This window comes from Vigna radiata, chromosome 6, assembly GCF_000741045.1.
Source record: "Vigna radiata var. radiata cultivar VC1973A chromosome 6, Vradiata_ver6, whole genome shotgun sequence".
NCBI classification, from domain to species: Eukaryota; Viridiplantae; Streptophyta; class Magnoliopsida; order Fabales; family Fabaceae; genus Vigna; species Vigna radiata.
Window position 1 is genome coordinate 37,364,630 of NC_028356.1, and position 25,822 is coordinate 37,390,451.

Sequence of the window (25,822 nt, forward strand, 5' to 3'; positions counted from 1 at the left end):
AGTGCATGGCATCTTTGGCTTCTTCTGGCTTTCACAAAAGGGAGGGTTTGTTGTATACTCCACAACACCCTTCAATGTGCCTCAGTGAAGGCCAAAGTGATGGGTCACTAGGCTTCTCCAGCAGTGTCTTGAACTCACAATATCTCAAGGCAGCACAGGAGTTACTTGATGAAATAGTTAATGTTCGAAAGGCTTTGAAGCAAACAGGTTTAGAGAAGCAACAGAGTTTCCGTGATATTGGTTTAGATGGCTCCAAAGATTCTGATGGAAAATCTACCAGCCAATCGGGGCAGGTATCTTCATGTCCCAATAATTCTGCTGCAAACACCTCATGTGAGCTCTCACCTGCAGAACGACAGAATTTATTGGACAAGAAGACAAAACTTTTATCCATGTTGGACGAGGTAGGCATCTAGACTTTGTAGCGTTGGATTACAGCTTTTCCCTCTTTTCTATTCAGTCGGTATAACTGCCTTGATCTGTCACCAGTTCTTTTGTATTTCATATAGTTTGTTTTCAAGTTTTTGTTACACATAAAAATATTTAGTGTATGTGTAGTAGTTTGTTTTCAAGTGCAGATCATTTTATTTCGTATTATTTTCAATAGAACTTTGGAAGGAAAAGGTATTGTTTTCCTGAAAACAATAACTGCAAAACATGCTTAAAATAAACATTTTACCTAACAGCTTAAGCTTTTGTGCAAAGTTATTTACTTAACAACCCGTACAACTTTCTAATTGTGTTAATTTTTTTCCTGGAAAAGTGTATGTGTTGAAAGAGGTATATATAGATTTATAAGATTTATTAGTAATAAATAGCAGTGAATTGGTCACAGAACAAAAGAATAAAACGACTTTCTCTGTGGTAGATTTTTAGTTATCCCATTTAATTAATTTTATACGTATGCTACATTAGTGATTGTTTGAATTGTGTGTACTTAGATACTAAAAATTCAAGGATTTCTAGTGATTAGGAAGATGACAGTGTTAGCTTTTGACTCAGCTCTTATTTATTTTTTTCTTTGCTCTGGCAGGTTGATAAAAGATACAGACAGTACTGCCACCAGATGCAGATGGTGGTTTCATCTTTTGATATGGTTGCTGGTTGTGGAGCAGCTGAACCTTACACCGCGCTAGCCTTGCGCACAATATCACGCCACTTTCGGTGTTTGCGCGATGCCATTAGTGGCCAAATTCAAGTTACTCAAAGGAGCCTTGGAGAACAAGAGGGAATACCTCGTCTACGCTACGTTGATCAGCAGCTTCGGCAGCAAAAGGCCCTTCAGCAACTTGGTGTAATGCGACAAGCTTGGAGGCCTCAGAGGGGACTTCCTGAAACCTCTGTTTCAATTCTTCGAGCATGGCTCTTTGAGCATTTCCTTCATCCGTAACTCCCCCTATTCTGTACATAATTTATTTCATGTTTCCTATATAGTATTTTGTCTAATAATTGTTTTCCATTTTTCATTTGGTTCCAGTTATCCAAAGGATTCAGAGAAAATTATGCTGGCTAGGCAAACTGGCTTAACAAGAAACCAGGTACGGTAGTTAATGTTTTTTAAGTTGCAGAAGATTGTATTAGTCCATGTTTGGGAATGATTACTTGTCTGGAATAATCACTCTTTTTCAAAGCTGATTGTATAGAGTAAACAGTGTTTGCACTAGCAATTTAATTAAAAGTTCTTACATGTATGTAAGTTTGTTAATATTTATAATAATTATCTTAAAATCAATACCACTGTCATTCTTGAATTCTGATTAGTTGACATTTTAAAATTTCTTACACAAGCAATGCTTGGACATTACACATAAGTAGTTGTTTTTCGAAATTAAGCTGAACCAAGCACATTAATTTAGTCTTTGTTTTGCTTGCTAATCTTCATTTGATTCATGTTAGGTGGCAAATTGGTTCATTAATGCAAGGGTGCGTCTTTGGAAGCCAATGGTTGAAGAAATGTACAAAGAAGAATTTGGCGATTCCGAGATGAGCAGCAATCTATTGCCATCAGAGAACGCAGTGAAAGCTCCAAGAGATGATGTTCAATCTTCTGACAGTAAAAGGGAAGAGTCCCAGGACAACTTAATAACAGTTGATGATAGTGTTATTCAGCATCATGGGTTGAAGTTGGATCATGCCTCGGAGTTGGACAGAGGGATTCAAAATAGTGATCATGGAGAAAATGCCATGGATCCTAGAATTGGGAAACTGCAGGATGGCCAAAGGTTCAACATCAACAACAGCAACAGTTCTTATTATGGGGAAGGCTGCATAATTGCTCCTACTACTGCCACATATGATTTGTCAGAGTTAGGTAACATTGGTGTAGGTGGACAGGTGTCACTAGCATTGGAATTGAGGAACTGTGAAAGTGAAGGGTTTGGCGTGTCCAATGATGACATGCATAGAAGACGTAAGAAAACATTGGCTTCTTCCCCAGAGGCTGATCTGCTAGATTACCATTTCACAGACCAAGGAAAGCAGCAAAACAAGTTTGGCAATCCTCACCTATTACACGAATTTGTTGTGTGATTAAGGGTGAAGGGAACAATGGTAATGTGTACCACCAAAATAGTTAGATAGACAAAAAAAGCCTATGTTGTTATTTTACTTGGTTGCTCATTCTTGTTGTCCACAGTTCATGAAAGTCATGTAAATCATGAACCGTACAAAAATATACACGTAGGTATGTGTAGATATTCTCTTGTAACATGGTGGTGAAGGGATGATTGGTTGTATCAGAAATGCAGGCAATTTTGTAAGGACAAGGAACGTATCTTGTGCATCATGCGTGATGAATAAGGAATCTTGTGAAGAGCGTAAAAGGGGTACCCATCTGAATGCATTGACTCTTGTGCTCTCACGTCATTGAAGTTTGTGTCTTTCATGTATGACTATGCTTCATAAACCATAACTTCTTCATGTACAAGGAGTACAATCATATTGATTACTTTTGTTAATACTATTTGCCTTTGGGTTTATTGGTGTTGAATTGAATGCAAGTTTTACATCCTCCAATGCACAAACGTAGAAACGATGTCTAAATATTTTATACGAGAGATCTTAAGTTAGTTTATTCTTACACTTTTTTATTTTCTTGTCATAAAACTATTATCAAAGAAGCTATTCAAACATACTAGAGGTATCACAGCTGCTTGTGATTGTGTGTTGGGAAACTCGGCTTCATGTGTTATGAGATAACACAAAAGGAAAGTGTATATCTGGGTGGAGCAAAATGCCCATTAAACTCTTTCCTAATGGAAAATCAAATAGACATTGAATCAGTTAATCTAGTATATGAAAATTATATTGAAGAATGAATGTTTTCATGTTTGAAGTTCTATACAATGATATGGTTGAAAACAATAGGCTTTTTAAGCATGGTTGAATTAGTGTGTGATTGTGTAGAAATGAAAGAAACTAAAAGGTGGTTTGATTAAAGTAAAGAGAGGATTTGTATTCTGCATTGCATCCATTATTATTGATGAAGTTTCAGAGTCACAGATTGGCAATCCTGTGCAGAAGGAAGGCAACTTTTGCACTGCTTTATGCATGGCACAGAGATCAAATGAGCACAGCAAAGCAACCACAGATTTTCTCTGTTCCAGTCTACTTTTTTTCAGGCTTGAAAAGCTGGAAGGTTGAAGCTTTCGCTTGTTGGTATATGGTCAGGGGAAATTTGGGACCACCATGTTGTTTTTCTGTCATATTCTACGTAGCCAATTTTCTTGGCTTCCAAGATAGGGCAGAACAGAGAACACTGCCTCAGAGTCATAGGTCTGAAATGTAGCTGAGACAGATAGGCTCCTATTGCTATCTTAGAATTATTTATGGCATGTCAGCATCTACTCAATTACTGCCCAAAAAGTTAACCCTACAAAAACTTCCCCATTATTACCCTAAAAATAATTAACCAATCACCAATTACAAAGGGTTAGTTCTTGAAACAACAATCATGAATATTGTGTTAGCCAATGGTTTTATATGTAATTGTATTTTTTTTTTATATATCTAGCATTTGTACATCTGACATAGTTACTGGTGTCAGGGGTCCTGCAATTTGCAGCTACCATTGGCATGCATTTGTTTTCTTATGGAAGAAAAGTTGGCTTTATTTGTGTGGTAAATATTTTCACTTCATAAAATACTGTCTTTTAAGATGCTTTGTGCCATTGCTGCATTCATAATTTGAATTACTTTCTTAAATACATGTGTATGAGATATAAGTCTATAAATATAAATATAAATATAGTATAATGATACTTAGAAAATATTTTTTTGACAGTATGTGAACATTATTTACGTGTCATTCTGTGATTGGTCCAAAATTACTTTACAATCAATAATAATAATCATAAATATTACTATGGACCAATCACAGAATGACACGTAGATAATGTTTAAATGTTGTAAAAAAAATGTTGTCTAAGTATCATTATCTATAAATATAATAGTTTAAGGTTTTGGTACGATTTTTAACCAAATCTATGATTCAAAACTCATTAAATTTACAACTATTAAATTGGATAATGACCATCCAAAAATACCTTGGATTAAAATCTTCAAAGCTGTACTTTTGAACATTTTTAACAGCTGCTTCTTACCCATTTCTTATGACAGTTTATATATGCAGACATGTAGTTATTTAACTGTGCTATTGTACTTTGTTATATTTATCCTTTTATTTATCTGTTGGGCAGTACTAATGGTTATGAAGCTATTTATTCAACAATACATAGGTCCTTTAATTAAAAAGCAATATGCTTTCTTTATCCCAAAGCTAATTCCAGATAATGAAGTACATGTTGATTTTAATTGTCAAAATGTATGAACTGACAAAAGTAAAAAAAAAGTCAAATAAAAAATGGTTAATTTACAAAATTATCACCTAAAACATAAATTTGATAAAATAGTTATTTAAAAGCTATCTTCTATTTCAATATTTGAAGTAAAGTAAAAAATAATAGTAATTCACTTATTTTTACTAATGCTAGATGAAAAGGTTTAAAATTTAAATAAATATTAATAAAAGTGAAATATGTGATGCAATTAATAAAAGTGGAAAGTTCATTTTAAAGTCACGATTTTAGTTGAGAAGATGTCTTAATTGAAATGTTAAAACTTAATTTTAATTTGAATTGAAAATTATATGTGGTTAGTTTCAAATTGAAAATAAAATTTGCTTCTTAAATTACACTAACCAACAAAAATCGAGGGGCAAAAGTTTTTTTAAAAGAATATGCTTAGCAAAACTTAAAAAAAAAATCAATTTAGTTTAATTATTTAGTCATATAATATAAAAGAAATAAGCTTTTGAATTATTTTAGCATTTACATGTTCGTAAATGTAATATTTTATTATTTTAGTTTCTTTGTTTACTAAAGATGTTTGTGTTAATGTGGGATTAAGATTCAACAATAATTAACAATAAATAGATATGTGTGTAAGAAATTTTATTATATGAGATTAAAATCGAAAAACATTTTGATGACCGAATATATTTTGATATATGATAATTAAGAAATTTTATCTTAAATTATACAATTCAAAACTAAAAAAAAAATACATTTCAAATTATATAATACTATTATGGATTCTACTTTTAAAAGATATAGAAATTTATTCTTGATATAGAAATATGCAATTGAAAATGTAAAAATATATTACAAATTATACAATTTAAAATATATTTCTACATAATGTAATTAAGAAATCTAGAAATACATTATGAATTATATACAATTTGAAATCCATATTTAGATCATGCAATCTATAAAGTATATTCAAATCTCGAAATATATCATGGATTATAAAATATATTTTTAAGTTCTATAATAAAAAAATATGAACATTTTAAACATTCCAACATCTGATAAAGGTACATGAATAAACTATGAGGGTGGTATGATAGTGATATGCCTCTAAGAAGAGAGGCAACCCTATCCATTTAAAGAAAGGAAAAAAGCCCTTCACAATTTGATGATGATTCAATGAATATGAAAAGTTGACACAATGTACAATTGAAGAAGCAATGGACATGGTGATTTGAATTGAATAAGAAAGCTCCATAACACAAAAAAAAATGATAATTTTTACGGTATAAATTTCTTACATTCATTTGACACTATCTCTTTTATATTTTAATTTTTTTTTTTTGAAAACGTGATGACACATTTTTACATTTATTTAACACCGAATGTAAAGGTAAAATAGTCATAAATGCAAATTTTTGTATTTTTTTAAAAGAAAGAAAAGATAACGTCAAATAAATAAAAATTTTAAATATGTCAAAGAATAATTTTTCTTGAAAAAAATACAAAAATTCATATTTTTATAGCTATTTTATTCTTATACAGTGTGTTAAAATGAATGTAAAAATGTGTTACGGTGTTACTTCACATTAAATCTTCTTAATGCCGACTTGTATTAATATGTTATGCTGGCTAGGTATAGATGAAATAAGTGAGTGTTTTGGATCCAGCTAGCTACATAATAACTAACAAATCATATACTAATAACTTGGGCACTCACCAAAGTCGTTTATAATAATAATACCACTCGACCTAATATAATTAATTAATAATAGTTACACATTAATAAGAGATGACGTGCACTGAATTAGTGGATTGTGGTTAGATTTAGAACACATCAAACATACACGTCCATGCCTGATTTGGTGACTTTGACCTACTTATTATTCTACTCATACCCAATCCACCCAACCCTTATATTTTTTACATTTTCATTTTTCATTTTTCATTTTACATTCATCACACAACAACTAATCTTCTTCTTTCTTCTTTCTTCTATCAATGTCTATGTTCATCCTAACTCAACAACACAAAGATTGTGCATGATTTGTGACTTAAGTTATGTGAGGGAGGCTTAAGAGGGAAATAGGTTACAACAATACATTATATTGCATTACATTTCAGGTCCACCAACTGGTGGTTAGCCTTTGAACACTTCCAAGCAATAATATAATCAACCAGTCAACCACCCTCTCATATCTTTTATTCTATTCTCATGCTTCTATTTACATTTTACCTTCTATTCTACTACTACAGTTTTTTAACATGTTATTACTTTCTCACACGTGATGTATAGTAATACTTTTACAACATATTTCCTGGGGTAATGATACATAGACAACATTTTTTAGACAACATTTGAACATCATCATATGTATTATTGTGTGATTGGTCTAAATGACACAATGACACCACCATAGACCAATCACACAATGACATGTATGATAATGTTCAAATGTTATGAAAAATATGTTGTCTAAATATCTTTATCCTATTTCTTGTGGGGTTTTAAGGAGTATCTTGAAAAGTTTTGTTCTTTCACAACAACCATAAGAATATGCTGAAAAAACATTTTAGTATGCGAATTGGTGTAATATTTTTCTCAGAAGTTATGTACATATATATGTAACACGACAAGCAAATGCGTTAGGGACATTGGTTTTAAGTACAGCATGCAGAAGAAAGTTTGATTAATAGAAATAAATGATGTATATGAGACGTAGACGTGTGAAAGTAAGAAACCAATTTGTTTGATTCTTTATTTGTTTGATAAAAAATGGTTTTGTTATACATTGGTTGGTGCAGCTGGTTGTTCCAAAGATAATTTGAAATTTATATGTCTTGGGATTGCCATTTGTCTGGGCTTCCCCAAACTGTGGATTCTTGTCTGTAATTTTCCTCTAAACCTCTCTTTTCTTTTCTTTTCTTCTCTTCTCTTCCCCACTTCACCCTGCTCATCTCTTTCAGGTATTTCTCTTTCCTTCTTCTTTCTTTCTCTCTCTTTTCTCAGAAACACTTCACAACANACACTTCAGATCATTATCATCATCATGCTCTTTACTCTTTCTGTTTCATCATGCTAGATGCTACTTACTTCTCCTCCCCATAAACTCTTCTTCTAACAAAAGGGGTGGTGGGGTTTTCACTTTTCATCNTTAAAACTATAAATTACTATCTAAAAGCTACTGTCGACTGCAAAAGTTTAAATTATGCTTCAAAGGTTTCGATTTTTCACTCATTATTGTCTTCTGNTCTTCATTGACCGCTGCACTGTTTCTCTTGTACCTTTCTTCTTTTCACTCCTCAATTTCACTTTTTTTTTCTTCTTCTGTGTTCTGAGCTCCACCTTGCTTCTTTGCTTTTCACTTTTAAGTTTTAACCTGCCCCGGCAGCACCGCCGTAGGGTTTGAACTTTGAAGCCAATTATGCCTGTGGGATTTTGGTTTCGCACCTCTTTTTTCAGTTTTGTTTGGTTTTCTGGTGTGTTTTCATCGTTTTCTGCTACCTCGTACCTCCGTTTTTGACTTGCAACCCGCAAAAACAAAACAACTAAAGTGAAAGAAGCTTCCTTTGGTCAATTTACTTAACAGGGTAAACAAAGCCTTTCTTTTCTTAATCTATGGCAACGAAAGCATGCTTTCGGCCAAACCCTTTTTAATTCCTCACGTCGTTTGAAGTTTAAGCCAATGCTTTGTGGTTAGTGAACGGTTGAAGCTGCACTGTTATGCTACAGATATATGTATGCTGTAGATAGTGNTATAATGTGTCTCTGATTGCTCTTGCTTGTGATGTGGTGCTTTTGCTTTATAACAACGTAANCTTTTCCTTTGATCATACGTGTCTTCTATTTTGTTAATCTTTCCCTTCATTAACTTTTTNNNCCTNTTNGATTATTTTAATTCAATTTNNGNTCTNTATNGTGANGAGCTTTTGTTTTTNNAACATCATCATCGTTGGTTCNATCTTGTAGCAGAGGCAGCATAATATATTCAGCTCAGCATCACTATTGCTTTCTTGAACCTAAACCTCGAAGGAGATGTGTAGCTGACTCAGTTGTGAAGAAACCAGAAACAGGCACATTTGAATTTGAGTTATAAATTTTACAATGTATTCAAACCAAGCGTTTTCTTCAGGGNCCTATGCAGATATGTTGTCTGGGAATCCNCTTTTACCNCATAACTACAGTGAAACTGTTGGAGGACAAAATGAGTTGAAGTTCATGACATCCATGAGGGACACAATGACTGTGCANTCTATTGATGGGCATTCAAATGCGGCCCCNACAGCTGNTCAAGACTCTTTTTCCAATGCNGGAGATTCCCATTCCCATATTGTTCCAAGGACAACACAATTGGGACTTGTGGACAGTGAGCAAAATGTACAGAACCAAGGCTTGTCTCTTAGCCTTGGCTCAGTGATGCCTTCTATTGCATCAGTCCCTACCTTTCCATANCAGTATCCTGGCGCAGGNTTCTCTTCACTAATGACTGNTTCTGTNCCAAATTTAAAGGNAACTTCATCNCTCAAAGATGATGAAGCCAGCCTACAAAGGGAATTGAGAAATGCCGAGTGCATGGCATCTTTGGCTTCTTCTGGCTTTCACAAAAGGGAGGGTTTGTTGTATACTCCACAACACCCTTCAATGTGCCTCAGTGAAGGCCAANAGTGCATGGCATCTTTGGCTTCTTCTGGCTTTCACAAAAGGGAGGGTTTGTTGTATACTCCACAACACCCTTCAATGTGCCTCAGTGAAGGCCAAGATGGATCACTAGGCTTCTCCAGCAGTGTCTTGAGCCCACAATACCTTAAGGCAGCACAGGAGTTGCTTGATGAAATAGTTAATGTTCGAAAGGCTTTGAAGCAAACAGGTTTAGAGAAGCAACGGAGTTTCCGTGATATTGGTTTAGATGGCTCCAAAGATTCTGATGGAAAATCTACCAGCCAATCGGGGCAGATATCTTCATGTCCCAACAGTTCTGCTGCAAACTCCTCATGTGAACTCTCACCGGCAGAACGACAGAATTTGTTGGACAAAAAGACAAAACTTTTGACCATGTTGGATGAGGTAAGCCTCTAGACTTTGTAGCATTGAATTACAGTTCTTTCTATTCTATTCTGTTGATATAACGGCCCTGGTCTGTCCCCTGTTTTTTGTATTTCATATAGTTGGTTTTCAAGTTTTTGCGACATATAGAAATATTTCGTATATGTGTAGTAGTTTATTTTCAAGTAAAAATCACATTTTTTTTCATATCTTTTGTAAGAGAACATTAGGAGAAAGAAAAAATTGTTTCTTCCAAAATAATCCTTTGAAAACACGTTCCAAATGAACGTTTTACCTAACAGCTTAAGCTTTGGTGTAAAGTTATTCACTCAACAACCACTACGACTTTCTAATTTGGTATGTTATTGTTTTTCCTGGAAAAATGTGTATGTATTGAAAGTGCTATGTATAGATTTATAACACTTAGTAATAAGTAGCAGGGAAAATGGTTACAGAATAAAAGAGTAAATGACTTTTTCCACGGTTGATTTTTAGTTATGCAATATAGTTAGTTTTATACGTATGCTGCATTAGTGATTGATTATGTTGTGTATACGTAGATACTAAAGACAAAACTAGTGTGAGTTCATGGCGATGACCATGTTAGCTTGTGACTTAACTCTTAATTTCTTTCGTTGCTCTGGCAGGTTGATAAAAGATACAGACAGTACTGCCACCAGATGCAGATCGTGGTTTCATCTTTTGATATGGTTGCTGGTTGTGGAGCAGCTGAACTATACACTGCACTGGCCTTGAGTACAATATCACGCCACTTTCGATGTTTACGCGATGCCATTAGTGGTCAAATTCAAGTGACTCAAAGGAGCCTTGGAGAACAAGAGGGAATACCTCGTCTACGCTATGTTGATCAGCAGCTTCGGCAGCAAAAGGCGCTTCAGCAACTTGGTGTAATGCGACAAGCTTGGAGGCCTCAGAGGGGACTTCCTGAAACCTCTGTTTCAATACTTCGAGCATGGCTCTTTGAGCACTTCCTCCATCCGTAACTCCCCCTATTCTGTACATAATTTATTTCCTGTTTCCTATATAGTATTTAGTCTGATAACTGTTTTCCAATTTTCATTTGGCTCCAGTTATCCAAAGGATTCAGAGAAAATTATGCTGGCAAGGCAAACTGGCTTAACAAGAAACCAGGTACGATAGCTAATATTTTTCTAAGTTGCAGAAGATTGTATAAGTGCATGTTTGTGAATGATTACTTGTGTTGAATAATCACTCTTTTCCAAAGCTGATAGTAAAGAGTATATTGTGTTTACACGAATACCGCTGTTAAACTTAAAAAGTAGTTATTTCTCCAACATAAAGAAACAAATTAAATGTCTACATGTATTCCCTGAAAATTTGGTTTTGATGGGGATCCAACAGTAAAAATCAGTGACCTCCTGAAATTTCAGTCTTGTTGTGTAACGTTTGCTGACGTTCATTTGATTCATGTCAGGTGGCAAATTGGTTCATTAATGCAAGGGTGCGGCTTTGGAAGCCAATGGTTGAAGAAATCTATAAGGAAGAATTTGGCGATTCTGAGATGAGCAGCAATATATTATCATCAGAGAACACACTGAAAGCTCCAAGAGATGATGTTCAATCTCCAGACAGCAAAAGGGAAGAGTCCCAGGACAACATAATAACAGTAGATGAAAGTGATATTCAGCATCATGGGTTGAAGTTGGATCATGATTCAGAGTTGGACAGAGGAATCCGAGGTAGTGATCATGGAGAAAATGGATTGGATCCTAGAATTGGGAGACTGCAGGGTGACCAAAGGTTCAACATTAACAACAGCAACAGTTCTTATTATGGGGAAGGCTGCATAATTGCTTCTGCTCCTGCCACATACGATTTATCTGAGTTAGGTAACATTGGTGTTGGTGGACAGGTGTCACTAGCATTGGAATTGAGGAACTGTGACAGTGAAGGGTTTGGCGGGTCCAATGATGACATGCATAGAAGACGTAAGAAAACATTGGCTTCTTCCTCAGAGGCTGATTTGATAGATTACCATTTCACAGACCAAGAAAAGCAACAAAACAAGTTTGGCAATCCTCACCTATTGCACGAGTTTGTTGTGTGATGAAGGGAACAACGGAAGTATGTACCACCAAAATAGATAGATAAACAAAAGGGCCTGTGTTGTTGCTTTATTTACTTCGTTATTCATTCTTGTTGTCAACATTTCATAAAAAGCCATGTAAATCATGAACAGTAGTACAAAATATACACGTAGGTATGTGTAGATATTCTCTTGTAACATGATGGTGAAGATTGGTTGTATCATGTGCAGGCAATTTTGTGCATCATGCATGATGAATAAAGAATCTTGTGAACAATGTAAAAGGGGTGCAATCTGAATGCATTGACTCTTGTGCAATCTTATTGTTGAAGTTTGTATCTTTCATGAAGTTGTGATAGTTGAAGACAGTTTTTAGGAAGAAGAATTTGCCCATTTTATCTTCCATTAATTTCTATATATATATATATATATAAAGTTTGACATGTTTTATCTTCAAATGAATGTTGTTTGTGGTAAAGAGAACATTTGCTATACAGTACTGTATCTGTTATTATTTATGAAAGGTGAGAGTCACAGATTAGCTAACCTAGAACCGGGAGAACGCAGAAGGGAGCCAAAATTTTGGTCTGGTTTATGCATGGCACAGATTTCAAATGAACACAGCAAAGCAAGCAGAGATTTTGTGTTCAAATCTACCTTTTTTCAGGCTTCAAAAGCTGGAAGGTTGAAGCTTTTGGTTGTTGTCTTGTGGTCAGGGAAGTTGGGGACCAAGTTGTTTTTATGTCATGTTCTACGTAGCCGATTTTCTTGGCTTCCATGATAAGGCAGAACAGAGAGCACTGCCTCAGAATCATAGGTCTGAGATGTAGCTGAGAAACATAGCCACCTATGCTATTGCTATCTTAAAATTATTTATGGCTACTCAGCATCCTAACATAAGACTTTCCTATTAACCTCACATGCGTACAAAAGTAATTCACCAATCAACAACGACAAGAGCGTTGCCTTTTATACATACACCACATGGTTTTGCTAAACCCTAAACTAAAAACAACATCATATTATATTGATGTTAAAGTGATGGGATCAAAGATAGGACATGGAACTGATATTATTTTTATATCTACCCATGCCTACGTGTATATTTTCTACCATTCATCATGACTTATATGAATTTTTACGAGAGAGTAACAATATGCACTTTTACATTCATTTGATTAAAATGATTATAAAAGTGTAAAATTTTATATTTAAAAAAAGAAAAAAAAGTAAAAAAATGATAATATCAAATGAATATAAAAAAGTTAAGTTAGAATAATTATTTTATGAAATTTTTACAACAAAAATTAATAATTTTCTATCATTGGTTTTTTTTTTTTTTTTTAATGGATGCAAATTTTATTATTTCATATTCTGAAGTAAAAATTCATTTTCATTTTATTAGGTAATTTTTTTTATCATCTCTATGTCGATAGGAGAGGTATACCCGTATTCATCTTTCTATTATTCTAAATATTAATGAAATATTTTTTAAATAAAATATAAAAATCACATCAAAGAAAAACATAATATTATATAATATTTCATGTCAAATGATACATGTTAAAAAGACCTTTCTTATATTTCTTAAATGTTTTGAAGAGAAAAAAAATTCAAAACAAATAATACATTAACTTATTAAATAATTATTTTTTAATAAATTTTATATTGTCATATGAGAAGTGAAAAAATGGAACAATATAATAAGCATGATACATAGTTAATGGAAAAATTAAACAATAAATTCTAAAATAAAAAATATAAAATTTTGGAAGTATTCAATAAATAAAAAAATTAATACGACTTAAAATTTGATTAACTTTAACTTTTTTATGAATTAAAATTAATTTATGAACCAAATGCAATCCATTATTCCTGAGAAACTCAGAAAAAGGGAAGAAGGTTGAAGGAAGCATATTCATGCTACTTCAAAGCTGAAAATTGAAGAAAGATATGAGTGGTGCTGCATTCCTCTACGGTGCGCTTATTCATCCATCATCACCTTTGATTCAACAACAACGCTATCATTATTTATCACCACCAATCCCAATTCGACCGCTATGCATCTCCCCTCTCACCACCGCAATTGTTTCCACCACCTCCGTTCTCCAACGCGATTCCGCAGTTGAACTCGCGTCCTCGTCTCCGTCAATCGACTCAAACGACGCCGTTTCGCCGCAGAATGAAACGGTTGAGCTGGAGACAGAGCGCCACACCGACGAAACAGTTCCGCGGCCACTCTCGTCCGAATATAAAGGAACGAGACTTCGAAAGAAGAAAGACGACGACGTTGTTTCGGATAACCGCTTCAAGCTCCGCAACGGAAGAGAGGTCTCTACTGGCTATTCGTTTTTTTTCTTATGTTTCTCTCGTTGTTTCGGTTTCTTAATTCGATTGTATGATTACTTGGCGTTTTCAGGTTTTTGAGGAAAAAGCGTATCTCGTTGGCGTTGAGCGCAAGAACGATGTTCAGGATTTTGGAATCGAAGAGTCTCTGAGCGAATTGGCGCAGTTAGCTGACACTGCTGGATTATTGGTTGTTGGCTCTACTTACCAGAAGTGAGAAACCACTTTTAGTTTTCTTAAACGTGATTTTGCAATTACTCAAGTTTCTATTTACTAAAAAAAATAGAGTTATTATGTTACAGTTGCATCTAATAACTGTCTCTATCACTTTTTTGTGGTGAAAATTTGGGATGATATAGATGTATTGTAGAAGTGGAATGCCTGATTTTGAGTTTCACTATTCTCTTGTTCTTGAGTCATGCAGTTGAATAGCACATTTTTGTTTAGGTTTTAGATGTTGCTGCATTTCATTGAATACTTTTTCATTCTTCTCTCGATGTATTAGAATCAATAATGTATATCTATGTTTGTATACAATGCTTTATGTGTAAGTGTAATCCCCCCTTTGTGAAGTTCTTTTCATTTCAAATAATTCTGAGATTCAACCTACTTCTCACATCATTGATGGGGACTAAAAGACCATGGCTGCTACTGATTAATGTAAAGCATTTTTCTCGGATTTTCTCTTATGTCCTTTTCGGATCTAAGGCAAGGAAGTCGCAGGCGGAAAGGATGCAAGGAAAATCAAAGATTTGAAAAAGAAAGAAATAAAATATTGAAAAGGACAAAAAAAAGAGACATATTTTACGCGTTAAACTTTCTGTCGCATTGATTAAGAGAATTGCGAAGAAACATATAATCCATTATCTTTTAAACATAATCGGTTATGTGTAAATATTAAAGCTTTTCTTGTGCTGACATGTATCAAATAATAGAAGATTATTTTATAGGAGGATACCTGATCTGTAATGGGATAGAATTTTAACTTGAGGTGAGTGATAGATGTTTAAACATTTCTTGACATTTAATCATATTGCATTTTTAATATTAGGGCACTTTGGTCATTTTCCAAATTTATCATATTGCGTTTTCTTTTTCTTATTATTTTTATCTTTTTTTATTTTATCACATTAATTAAATCACTTACAAAATTTTCACTCATTTCTTTTAATTTTCCACTCTTTTCTCCTCCATTCAAATAATCTCACTTTCTTCTATTTCTCTTCCTTTCTTTTCTTTTCCACTCTCTTCCTAATCCAAATGACAATAGTTCATTAAGAGCAAAGGTCAACTTGGTGCTATAAAGTTCCAGCCATGTCAGGGGTCCAACAGGGAAGAGTTGGACCTGTTAAGGGACTATGGCAGGAAAATACTGTTTATGTCCTATAAACTAGCAGTTCTATCTTCTCCATGAGAAATTTTAATTGCTAAAGTATATTTATGTTGCTTTCTTTTCTTTTGGGATAAAATATTATTTGTTGACTCAATTTCTGAATCAGTACAGGCTCACATCTCCAAACCCTAGGACATACATTGGCTCTGGCAAGGTTTCTGAAATTAAGAGCGCAATTCATGCACTGGGTGTTGAAACCGTTATCTTTGATGATGAACTGTCAGCTGGGTAAGGTCCCCTTTTCCTTTTGTTTAACATGTATGGCATCCATATGCAGGCTCCTGCTAATACTATATTTTTTCCATGCTACCATTTAGTTTCTTGACATTTGACTATTTCATCTACTCTTAGGGTGCTTTGTCTTCATAACTGATCATAAAAGGGTAGTAAAAATCAGACTAAAGTTGATATTCTTGTAGGCTTTAATTGGAGGTGGTCGGAATTCAAATCTTTCTATTGCAGGCTTTATACAAAAGTTGTTGAGGTTATGTTTGAATGCTTGGTTTCTATTTGAGGTGACTACATTGATTTGGAAACTTTTCAATTTTTGGGAAAATTGTCAGCTAGCTCGAACCAACCTACTGAAGTTTGATGTATTTATGGCAGAGAATATAAATTAACAGGCTGTTGGAGAGTTATCAAGCAGTCAATGGGACTGTTTACCTGCAAAATTAGGATTTTGAGATTGATGAGTTCTATGGAAACCCCAATCTAGGAATACTATGTTTTGATGATATGATCAGTGAAGTTAATTTGACTTGTTAGGTAGGTGTAGAAATCAGGTAACAAAAAATTAGCTGAAAAAAATATTCAATCAAAACAACCTTAATTGGATTATAGGTTATGGGAGTGGTAATTAAAAATTTGATGTAGGATAAAGCAAAACTTGGATAAGCGACTCTGAGTGGTGTCTAGCTAATCTTTTTAATGACTTTGTACTGAGTTTTTTACTACTGTCAATTACATTGGCCGTTAGTTTCCAATACAAATACAAATCGTTTGACTTTACTAACGTCTAGAGCATGACTCTTAATCTATGCAATGAAAAAAATAATAAATCTTACTGAGCATTAGAAACTTGGACAATACACTTTGAGTTCCCTAGGCATCCAGGTTTGATTACATCAGAGAACCTATAACAGAGTAATTTAATGCAATTGTTCATGAATGTGGTAATTTCCTAGAGGAGAGATCATTGCAATGATTTAAATAGTCCCATATTCTACAAGAGTATATAGAATCTTTATATTATAGGGCTTGGGACTTCTACAACTAAATCATGAGGGGAATTTGGAGATTAAGTAAAAAGGCTCTATCTATCACTTACAACCAAACCTCAACTAGAAGTTTACAACCCATAGTTTTAAAATCAAAATACTGATTTGTGAACATGAGTATGACTAGAATACTAGTCATAATAACCCCAATTAATTTTATGAATTAGTAAGATGTTTCAAATCTTAAGAACAACCAAGAAATTGAAACCAGGTCCATAATCTGTGATATTTTAATTTTGAAGCTTATGATTTCTTGTTACTAATGTATCCTGCTTGCTTATATGTACATAGATAATTGTATTCTTTCTCTTTTTGTTTTCCTGATTGTCAGACCACTGTTCCAAGATTTATTTTTTTCTTATAGTCAAATTGTTGCATGAGAAATGCCACCCTGGATCTCACATAAAATTTCTGGCTCCTGCTAATTCTAGGCAATTGCGCAACTTGGAAAAGATTTTTGGTGGAGATGTGAGAGTTTGCGATCGAACTGCTCTCATCCTTGATATATTTAATCAACGAGCAGCAACACACGAAGCATCTTTACAGGCAATATTAATTTGAAAGAAGTTTCATCATTTTCCTTTGTTTTTATTAGGGTTTTAGTACCCGATCAACTCAGTTGAAATATAAACGCAACAGGGACTTTTCCGTGAGTTTCATGTTTTCATTACCATTTATCCCAACCTTTAATTTTAACCATTACATGATCACTAGATAAAAAAAATTATGTATTCATAGTTTACTCTAATAATCACGTGATAAATGCCTTTTTAAGTATTATATATGAAAAATATTTAATATCATTAATTCATTATTAAGTAAGACGATGATGTGTAGAAGTTTTTAAAGAAAATAATGTACGGCATTTATATTAATCAAGTGAGACAATTTGCAGCTAATTATTGTATAGTACTGTACTCTCATAAAGCCAAAAAAAAAAATCATTGAAATCACCGAATTAAATGAGTTTTTTTCTATTCATGTTATGACCAGAACTTGCTTCGGCAAGGAGGAAAATTTTCAATCCTTTGTCTTATTATTCTACGGTCTTTCTAATTTTAGGTTTCGTTAGCACAAATGGAATACCAACTACCTCGTCTAACAAAAATGTGGACTCATCTTGAACGCCAAGCAGGAGGAAAGGTGAAGGGAATGGGTGAAAAGCAAATAGAAGTGGACAAACGTATTCTGCGTAATCAAGTAAGCAGATAGTCTTTTATAATCGTCAAATTTATCAAGTTTTCTGTAAAAGTTGGCTATTTGATTGAATTGACGTGCTGTGTACTGGTGTAGTACTGGAAAATAGACAAATTGTATACTTCTGAGTAGGTCACGTCGACTATGCATTTCTCTGAAAGTTCACTACTTTTTCTGTTATACCTCTGGAATCTTAGTTTTTCTAAGAAATTTCTGATGCCTGGGTTTTGACAGATTGGTATTTTAAAAAAAGAGCTAGAATCTGTTAGGAAACATCGAAAGCAGTACCGTAACAGGCGTTTCTCAGTTCCTGTGCCAGTGGTATCTCTGGTTAGTTTTTTTTTTTTTTAAAATTATATCGAGGCCATTTACTTTTTGGTGACCTTTGTAGCTCGCACATCATGGTAATGAATGCCAAGTAAATAATTTGATAATGCTTTTGACAACGTTGTAGGTTGGTTACACAAATGCTGGTAAGAGTACACTTTTGAATCAACTAACTGGAGCAGATGTTCTTGCTGAGGATAAATTATTTGCAACTTTAGATCCAACTACGAGGAGGGTACAGGTAAGACAAAACATGCCAGGGGAATTTCCCATCTTTTGTATACAAACTATACGTTTTAGATTGTTGATTGCTTTCAACTATTGGGTATACTTTTTATTTCTGATGAGATTTAGGTGCCACCTTCAACCCTTTTACTACATAAAGAACTAGCCAAGCGCATATAATTGTCCTTCACGTGGGCAGCATAGCCATTTCCTATGTTTACAGTGTATAATGGCTGTGGGATGACTAAGTTTAATTTTTTTTTTTTGTTTCTTTTTATCTAAAAGTTAATGAAAGTATTTTTCTCCTCTAAAGTGAGGATACTTGTAAAGTAAAAAAGTGAAGGCCCATTCACAATTAATTTAAATTAAAGTATAATTATTAATTAAATCACTTGAAATTGACACTTGTTAGACCCACATTCTCTCCTTACATTACAACTCTGCCTACTTTTAGACGAGCTATTTAGTGTAGGAAAATAAGTCTTGAGCGGTTAGAAATGGTTATTTTAACATACTGTGGTTTGTTCATTTGCTTTCATCAGATGAAGAATGGAAAGGAGTTTCTCTTAACAGACACTGTTGGTTTTATTCAGAAGTTACCTACGACTCTAGTAAGAAAGATAACTCTTACATAATCTTGTTCTTGATGTTTTTTTACAAGAAATATGCTTTTGATATTTTTATAATTTCTCAGAGCTCAATTTACTATCAACTTAACACATTGGTGTAGAAGTTAGGCCTAAATTATTAAGTTACCAAAAACTCTTTTTCTGTTTTCTGTAGGTTGCTGCCTTCAGAGCCACTNTGGAGGAGATATCGGAGTCATCACTGATGGTGCATGTGGTTGATATAAGGTATGCGGAAGTGAAAGTACTGTGAGGAACTTAAATTTTAGTAAAAAGGAACATAGTAAACCCGGTGGTGGCGACCTACACCGTATTTCATTAAGTTTTTTTTTTTTTTTTTTCATTGCAGTCATCCGCTGGCCGAGCAACAGATAAATGCAGTTGACAAAGTCTTGTCAGAACTAGATGTATCATCGATTCCAAAATTGATGGTCTGGAACAAGGTATTGTCGATCATTTTTGTTGGTTTCCTGCTTGAAAATCGTGTATTGAGTTTGCCTATCTCCTTTTATCTTTTCTTGTTTTGTCAAGACATTAAGGTATTCCTTGGACCTTGACCTCTGCTGTCCATCCAATTTATTGCTTGGTTAGGAATTTAGTTATATTTTTTAATTAGTCTATTCTTAATTTACTTCATTGCTATTTAACCTTTCAAGTTACGTGAATGATTTCTTTTTTGTGTGTTTCTTTGACAATGTACTTTTGTTTTTAATATAAAGAAATGGTTATGTCCTTGTAACTGTAACTCGTTTCCGTTTCCAACATAATATTAAAATTTAAAATTGTTCCAAAACAACCATACAAATTGGGTTGTAAGTGACTTAAGTTACGTGGAAGACTAGCCTGAAAATTTAAATAATCGAAAGTGGATGGGTGAACTGACATTTATTGAAATTGTTATCATTATGAAATCATTTGTGTTCTTTTACTAAATGTTTTAAGCTTTTTGGGATAGTTGACAACTGATATGGTATCAAATCTTGTATGACTCGTATGGACGTGGAGTTTGTCATTGCTACCCTGATTCTAAAAGTAAAAAGAGTTGAATTTTAACAAAAGGTAAATGGATCAATGCAATGGTATACGTCTGCAATGAGCAACTTAAGCTTTTTAGGATAGTTGACTCATTATTAAAACCAGAGGGAATGTGTCTTAAAATCTAGATATCTTTTAATTCGTTTCTTTTTCTAATTTTAGACTTTCGTTTTCGTTTCATTTGGAGTGTTTTTTTTAATTGATATTTTATCTTCTTTTTTATTACCACTGGGATTTAAGTCATATATAACTAGAATGGGTTGAATAAATTCCAGGATTTAATGATTTGCTTTCAGTTCAAAATTGGCTGTCTTTCTTTAAAGTTTGCCCAATTCACTTCAATGAAATTCTTCTTGAAATGTGTGCTATTTAAGAGGACTGAGGTCATATTCATCCTTCATCAACAAGCTTAACTGTGAACCCAAAATTGAATATAGTGCAACATGAACTCTAGGTTAATCATTATGGTGCATCTGATTTCTTGTTGCAGGTTGATAAAGTTAGTGATCCCCATAAACTCAGGCTAGAAGCTGAAAAAAGAGATGATGTTGTATGCATATCTGCTATAAGTGGTGATGGTTTACAAGAATTTTGTAATAAAGTTCAAGACAGGCTAAAGGTACACAGTTGAAAACAATCTGAATATAATTCAGAACATACCATTTTAGTATTTGATACCATATAATCAATTTGTTTGAACTTTGAACTACTTATATTTGCTAATAAAAAATCTATTCATTGACAGGACTCCATGGTTTGGGTGGAAGCTTTGGTCCCATTTGAAAATGGAGACCTTCTCAGTACCATACACCAGGTTGGAATGGTTGAGAAAATTGTAAGTAATATATACCTTTGCCCATTAACCAATTATGGAATTGGATTTCCCTTTCCGTTTTAAGCTGGGAGATTTTACATTGTTCATCATATGATGGTTTTGTTGCTTGTTATCGTTGGACTTCCTTATATTTTATCTTTAATTTATATAGGAATATACTGAGCAAGGGACATATATCAAGGCACACGTGCCCCTGCGTTTTGCGAGAATGCTCACACCCATGAGGCAACTGTGCGTATCGCGACCTTAACTTTCTTTAATATATCTAGTTTTGCAGCATAAGATGTACATATGTATGTAATTATTGAAATCTTATTCAAAAGAATGGGATGGCAATGCAAAATGTATTTACAACTAGAGTTAGTAGTCATGCATATCCAATTCGGATTTGTATTCTTTCATGTTATTTGGTTATTTGACAGGGCTAAGTTAAAAGAGAAAAACAAGTTACCCTACAAATTTGTAACTAAAATGCATCTTTGTCTCGTTAACGTGATCATATCATGTTACCCTAGAAGCATCACAGAATTCAAATCCACCTGATTCTTTGTTTTAATTTTAAATATTATTTAATTATTAAGTCGATGTACTTGGTAAATTCCTAAGGCATTATTTCACCAACAGGAATGACTAATAACTTTGTCCCTTAAGCACATAAGTAGGGGATTTCAACTCTATACTGAGGGTTTAATCCTTAGCTCCCGACCAAGGATATCCCGGATTCACCCAAAAATCATTAGATTATTGCATTTAAGTAGAAAAATTTAATGTTTATGATAATATAACACATGAGCAATACACCTTATATGTGTGGGACAACTGTTCTTCTGGAAGAGGGGAAAGGATGCGTCTCTAGTGAGAGTCTAAGATGCGGGGAGACAATCTTCATTTAACTATCATATGTAGATAAATAGTTCAAATTTGTTATAATTTATTTTGATCGTGTGAAAACAAACTATGCAGTTTCTTGGAAGTCATAGGCGAAAAAGAGAAGCGTTATGAGGTATTCAGTTAAGCAATGCGCGTATGAAGTCATAACAGATTATGTTAAAGAATCATATTCGTCTTTTTCTTTTATTGTATAAGAACGACAAATATAAGAAAAAGAGAAAAAACCGAACACAGCAATTATCTGACCGTAACGCGGTGTCGTCAAGACAGATGTTTTCATGTTTCAGTTTTTCAACACATACAACGACCTTTTCATATTATCTCCATGCAACACCTCTGATTCTTGTTCACCTTTAATAAATAAATCTAATCCAATATCCTTATTTCAATTTGATCCAATAGTATTATATATTTTACTATTCTTGTTATTTGACTTTATATATATATATATATATATATATATATATATATATATTTATATATATATTTAAAACCTATTCATAAAAAAGACTGACATAAATGGGTTAATTTTTTTTATTGTCCATCTTTTCATTCCGTAAAAGAACCAAACGAAACAAAAGTTTTATGTTTGGTTTTGAATTAAAAATGTTAAATCAAAATTATGAATCAACGTTGACTATAATCCTTAACCTTTTAAGCTAACGATGTGAGTTCAATTTCTGTTACCCGTTTTTATTTTATTCTATTTCAATCTATCTTTTTTCTTATAGAATGAATATGGAGTTCTTAAAAAATTTGTCAATTCTTCATTTTTATTTATTTAGTTTTAGTATATATATTCAATTAATTTATTTTTTTCTTTTATTTTAATTATTTGATTGATTTTTTTAATTTCTAGAATTTTTTTTATATTGAATTCTTTAATCTTTTATATATATATATATATATATATATATATATATATATATATATATATATATATATATATTATTTTACTGTATTGAAGAATTCATGTCAACTAACTATTTTACACTACTAGAAAGACATGTCTTTTTTTATGGTAGATAATTAATTTAATTTAAAATTAATTAAATTTAGATAACCAAGGTAAATATTAAAATAATTATTTTAATTGAAATAGTTAAATTTAATTTAATGGAAAAAATTAGTAAGGTAATTGTTTTAGTTTAAAAATAGTATATTTAATGATAAAACTGAAAAAATAAATTGTTAAATTCAAAATAACGCTTCCTTAAAGGTAAAAGTGATAAGTTAATTATTTTAGTTTAAAAAATAATTATTAAAGGATAAAACTGAAAAAAAGTTATGTACACCAAAAGAAAAACAAAAACTCCTCCTATAGATGTTGATTTTAAACTAATGAATTACATTTAAATTTATTTTTTAATATGATACTACAGTTAGTCCTAATGAGATTAATTAGGTGTTTCGACTATAATTGTTAAAATTAATTTCTTATTTTACAAATTTAACTAATTGTAAAAAAATAACATTGATAAGCTCTGACAAAGTTGTAATAAATTATTTTTTAGGTGATAATGTATGTCTAATAAACTTTCCTTAACTATATGCCAACTGAAAGTCGTAACTTTCTGATATAGGATATTACTTTATAAGACATTTTTTAGGGACCTGAATCAAGTCTTCGTATGTTAATATGTCTATTTTTCTGCAACATATAGAACAGTATTGAGTTCCATTTCCAGATCGATGTAGCTTATATATTTACGTCAGATAATATGAAAATACAAAAATAAAACGAATTCTGCACTGTTTTGATTTGGTCCAGGAGCAGATAATACCAGAACCACTGTCAAAACTAAACAATGCATCATCAGAAGCAGTGCAATCTCACAGCAACATATGCATTGTTGAAATTGAAACAGTCAAAGGCTTGGTTTCCCACATTACATGATTTGGTAAAAAGATTGGGTGGTTCGAAATTTGAGTAGTATATATGTCACAGTAGCCTATCCAATAGAACACACACAATCACCAAAATTAGCAAGCTCTCAAATTCAGTTCCTATACTTGTCACCATGAATTTCATCAAACTCACTCTTCTTGCAATGATAATAGCCTTTTTCTCTGTTAAACTCTCCTGGGCTCACCCTGGCTTTCGTTTCGGCCGGGGTGGTCATCACGGAGGGATATCTTTTGGCCTTTCACCTCAATTTTATCAGTTTTCTTGCCCCCAAGCTAACGACATTGTCATGTCAGTGTTAGAGAAGGCCATTGCAAAAGACATGAGAATGGCTGCTTCTCTACTTCGACTTCACTTTCATGATTGCTTTGTACAGGTGTACTTATATTGCATTTCTCTAAACAAGACCTCGTCAAACAAGAACACCAGTAATGAACAAAATCAAGAAAATTCTTACTGTTAATGTTTTTTTTTTTTTTTTATGACAGGGCTGCGATGCATCGATTTTGTTGGATGATAGCAGAACAATAGTCAGCGAAAAAAATTCTGGACCAAACAAAAACTCTGTCCGAGGTTTCAAAGTGATTGATGAAATCAAGTCTAGGTTGGAAGAAGCATGTCCTCAGACAGTGTCCTGTGCAGACATTCTTGCCCTTGCTGCTAGGGGTTCCACTGTTCTTGTAAGCGAATACTGAGACAACTCAGAATTCATTGTACATACCAAAAGTAAAAAGAACATGTTATTAACATTCTTATACATGAGAAACATGAGATCATGAAACTTGTTTGATTCTTTAAAACAGAGTGGAGGACCTAACTGGGAACTCCCATTAGGGAGAAGAGACTCAAAAACAGCAAGCCTGAGTGGGTCAAACAAAAATATTCCTCCACCAAACGCCACCATTGAAACTCTGATAACATTTTTCAAGCGTCAGGGCCTTGATGAAGTAGACCTTGTTGCCCTCTCAGGTGGAACTTCAATCTTTCATCCATATCCATGCTATGTGTTGTATTATGATGGACTGATATTTTAACGTAGGTGCACATACCATTGGGGTGGCAAGATGTGCCACATTCAAGCAGAGACTATACAACCAAAAGGGAAACAACGAACCAGACGAGAATCTAGAAAAATCCTTTTACTTTGATTTGAAGACAATGTGCCCAAAATCAGGAGGTGACAACTTCATTTCTCCCTTGGACTTTGGCTCCCCAAGAATGTTTGATAATACATATTTCAAACTCATTCTCAGGGGGAAAGGACTTCTTAACTCAGACGAAGTGCTTCTTGTGGGAAATGTTAAGGAAACTCGTAAGCTGGTCAAGAAATACGCAGAAGATGAGAGCCTCTTCTTTGAGCAATTTTCCACCTCCATGATCAAGATGGCCAACCTTCGTCCTCTCACTGGATTCAATGGTCAAGTTAGGAAAAACTGTCGCAGAGTTAATTAACTAAGTTCCATATATATATAGTTATGTCTATGTGACTCGTTAATAAGCGTTATAGTGTTACCTTCTAAGAAAAAAGGAGAAAGAATGTTTAATGTTTGGTAGTTATTAATTACTTAATTAAGAGGGTTTAAGTGTGTTGTTCCTAAGTTAATTTGATGAGCTGTGTTGAAAGTTATTCCTATAAAAGTTTGTCAAAATTGGTTGTAAATATTAATATTTATATTTATTTCATATATATTTTAAAAATAAAATAATGATTAAAAGTAAACTTTTATATTTTAAAAAAATAATAATGAAGAAAAATAATAAATGTAAAAAATTTGTGTCAAATTAAAATATAATTTCTTTTTTCATTAATTTCTGAATCTCGCATTTTGATCAAAATCCGAATC

At 33.1% G+C, this 25,822-nt stretch overlaps 4 protein-coding genes across 8 annotated transcripts; all 4 read left to right on the forward strand.

Moving 5' to 3' along the window:
• On the forward strand, window positions 1-2,976 carry LOC106762976 (BEL1-like homeodomain protein 10; the record flags this gene model as incomplete). The annotated part of the gene is given in 4 exon segments (XM_014647118.2): window positions 1-404; window positions 1,034-1,386; window positions 1,478-1,538; window positions 1,897-2,976. Coding segments are annotated over 4 exon segments (1,451 nt in total), but the record flags the coding sequence as incomplete, so codon positions are not given.
• A 4,634-nt stretch (window positions 2,977-7,610) lies between these two features.
• LOC106765184 (BEL1-like homeodomain protein 7) lies at window positions 7,611-12,238 on the forward strand. Of its 3 annotated transcripts, XM_022782630.1 has the most exons (6): window positions 7,611-7,775; window positions 8,779-9,421; window positions 9,518-9,873; window positions 10,500-10,852; window positions 10,944-11,004; window positions 11,309-12,238. In XM_022782630.1, exons 2-6 carry the CDS (start codon window positions 8,914-8,916, stop codon window positions 11,939-11,941), a joined length of 1,911 nt encoding a protein of 636 aa, XP_022638351.1. In that variant the 5' UTR covers window positions 7,611-7,775; window positions 8,779-8,913; the 3' UTR covers window positions 11,942-12,238. The 3 variants fall into 3 exon arrangements, with proteins under 3 accessions (XP_022638351.1, XP_022638350.1, XP_014505201.1); XM_022782629.1 differs by lacking the exon at window positions 7,611-7,775 and having other exon boundaries at window positions 8,726-9,466; window positions 9,563-9,873; XM_014649715.2 differs by lacking the exon at window positions 7,611-7,775 and having other exon boundaries at window positions 8,726-9,421.
• A 1,554-nt stretch (window positions 12,239-13,792) lies between these two features.
• LOC106765247 (GTPase HflX) lies at window positions 13,793-24,594 on the forward strand. 3 transcript variants are annotated; one of them, XM_022782631.1, is made up of 14 exons: window positions 13,793-14,251; window positions 14,340-14,479; window positions 15,771-15,887; window positions 17,368-17,482; window positions 17,999-18,136; window positions 18,368-18,463; window positions 18,588-18,701; window positions 19,228-19,296; window positions 19,469-19,539; window positions 19,661-19,754; window positions 20,837-20,965; window positions 21,092-21,181; window positions 21,333-21,412; window positions 24,467-24,594. In XM_022782631.1, the coding sequence occupies exons 1-14, from the start codon at window positions 13,874-13,876 to the stop codon at window positions 24,507-24,509; spliced, it is 1,674 nt and encodes a 557-aa protein (XP_022638352.1). In that variant the 5' UTR covers window positions 13,793-13,873; the 3' UTR covers window positions 24,510-24,594. The 3 variants fall into 3 exon arrangements, with proteins under 3 accessions (XP_022638352.1, XP_022638353.1, XP_014505286.1); XM_022782632.1 differs by lacking the exon at window positions 24,467-24,594 and adding an exon at window positions 23,844-23,868; XM_014649800.2 differs by lacking the exon at window positions 24,467-24,594 and adding an exon at window positions 22,145-22,400.
• LOC106764501 (peroxidase 9) lies at window positions 23,914-25,611 on the forward strand. Its single transcript, XM_014648780.2, has 4 exons — window positions 23,914-24,354; window positions 24,467-24,658; window positions 24,782-24,947; window positions 25,018-25,611. The coding sequence occupies exons 1-4, from the start codon at window positions 24,094-24,096 to the stop codon at window positions 25,428-25,430; spliced, it is 1,032 nt and encodes a 343-aa protein (XP_014504266.1). The 5' UTR covers window positions 23,914-24,093; the 3' UTR covers window positions 25,431-25,611.
• Window positions 25,612-25,822: the final 211 nt, after the last annotated feature.

Coding starts and splice junctions, on each gene's coding strand:
- LOC106764501 (XM_014648780.2), top strand. CDS start 24,094: ATGAATTTCATCAAACTCACTCTTCTTGCAATGATAATAGCCTTTTTC. Junction 24,355..24,466: donor TTCATGATTGCTTTGTACAG/GTGTACTTATAT, acceptor TTTTTATGACAG/GGCTGCGATGCATCGATTTT. Junction 24,948..25,017: donor AGACCTTGTTGCCCTCTCAG/GTGGAACTTCAA, acceptor ATTTTAACGTAG/GTGCACATACCATTGGGGTG.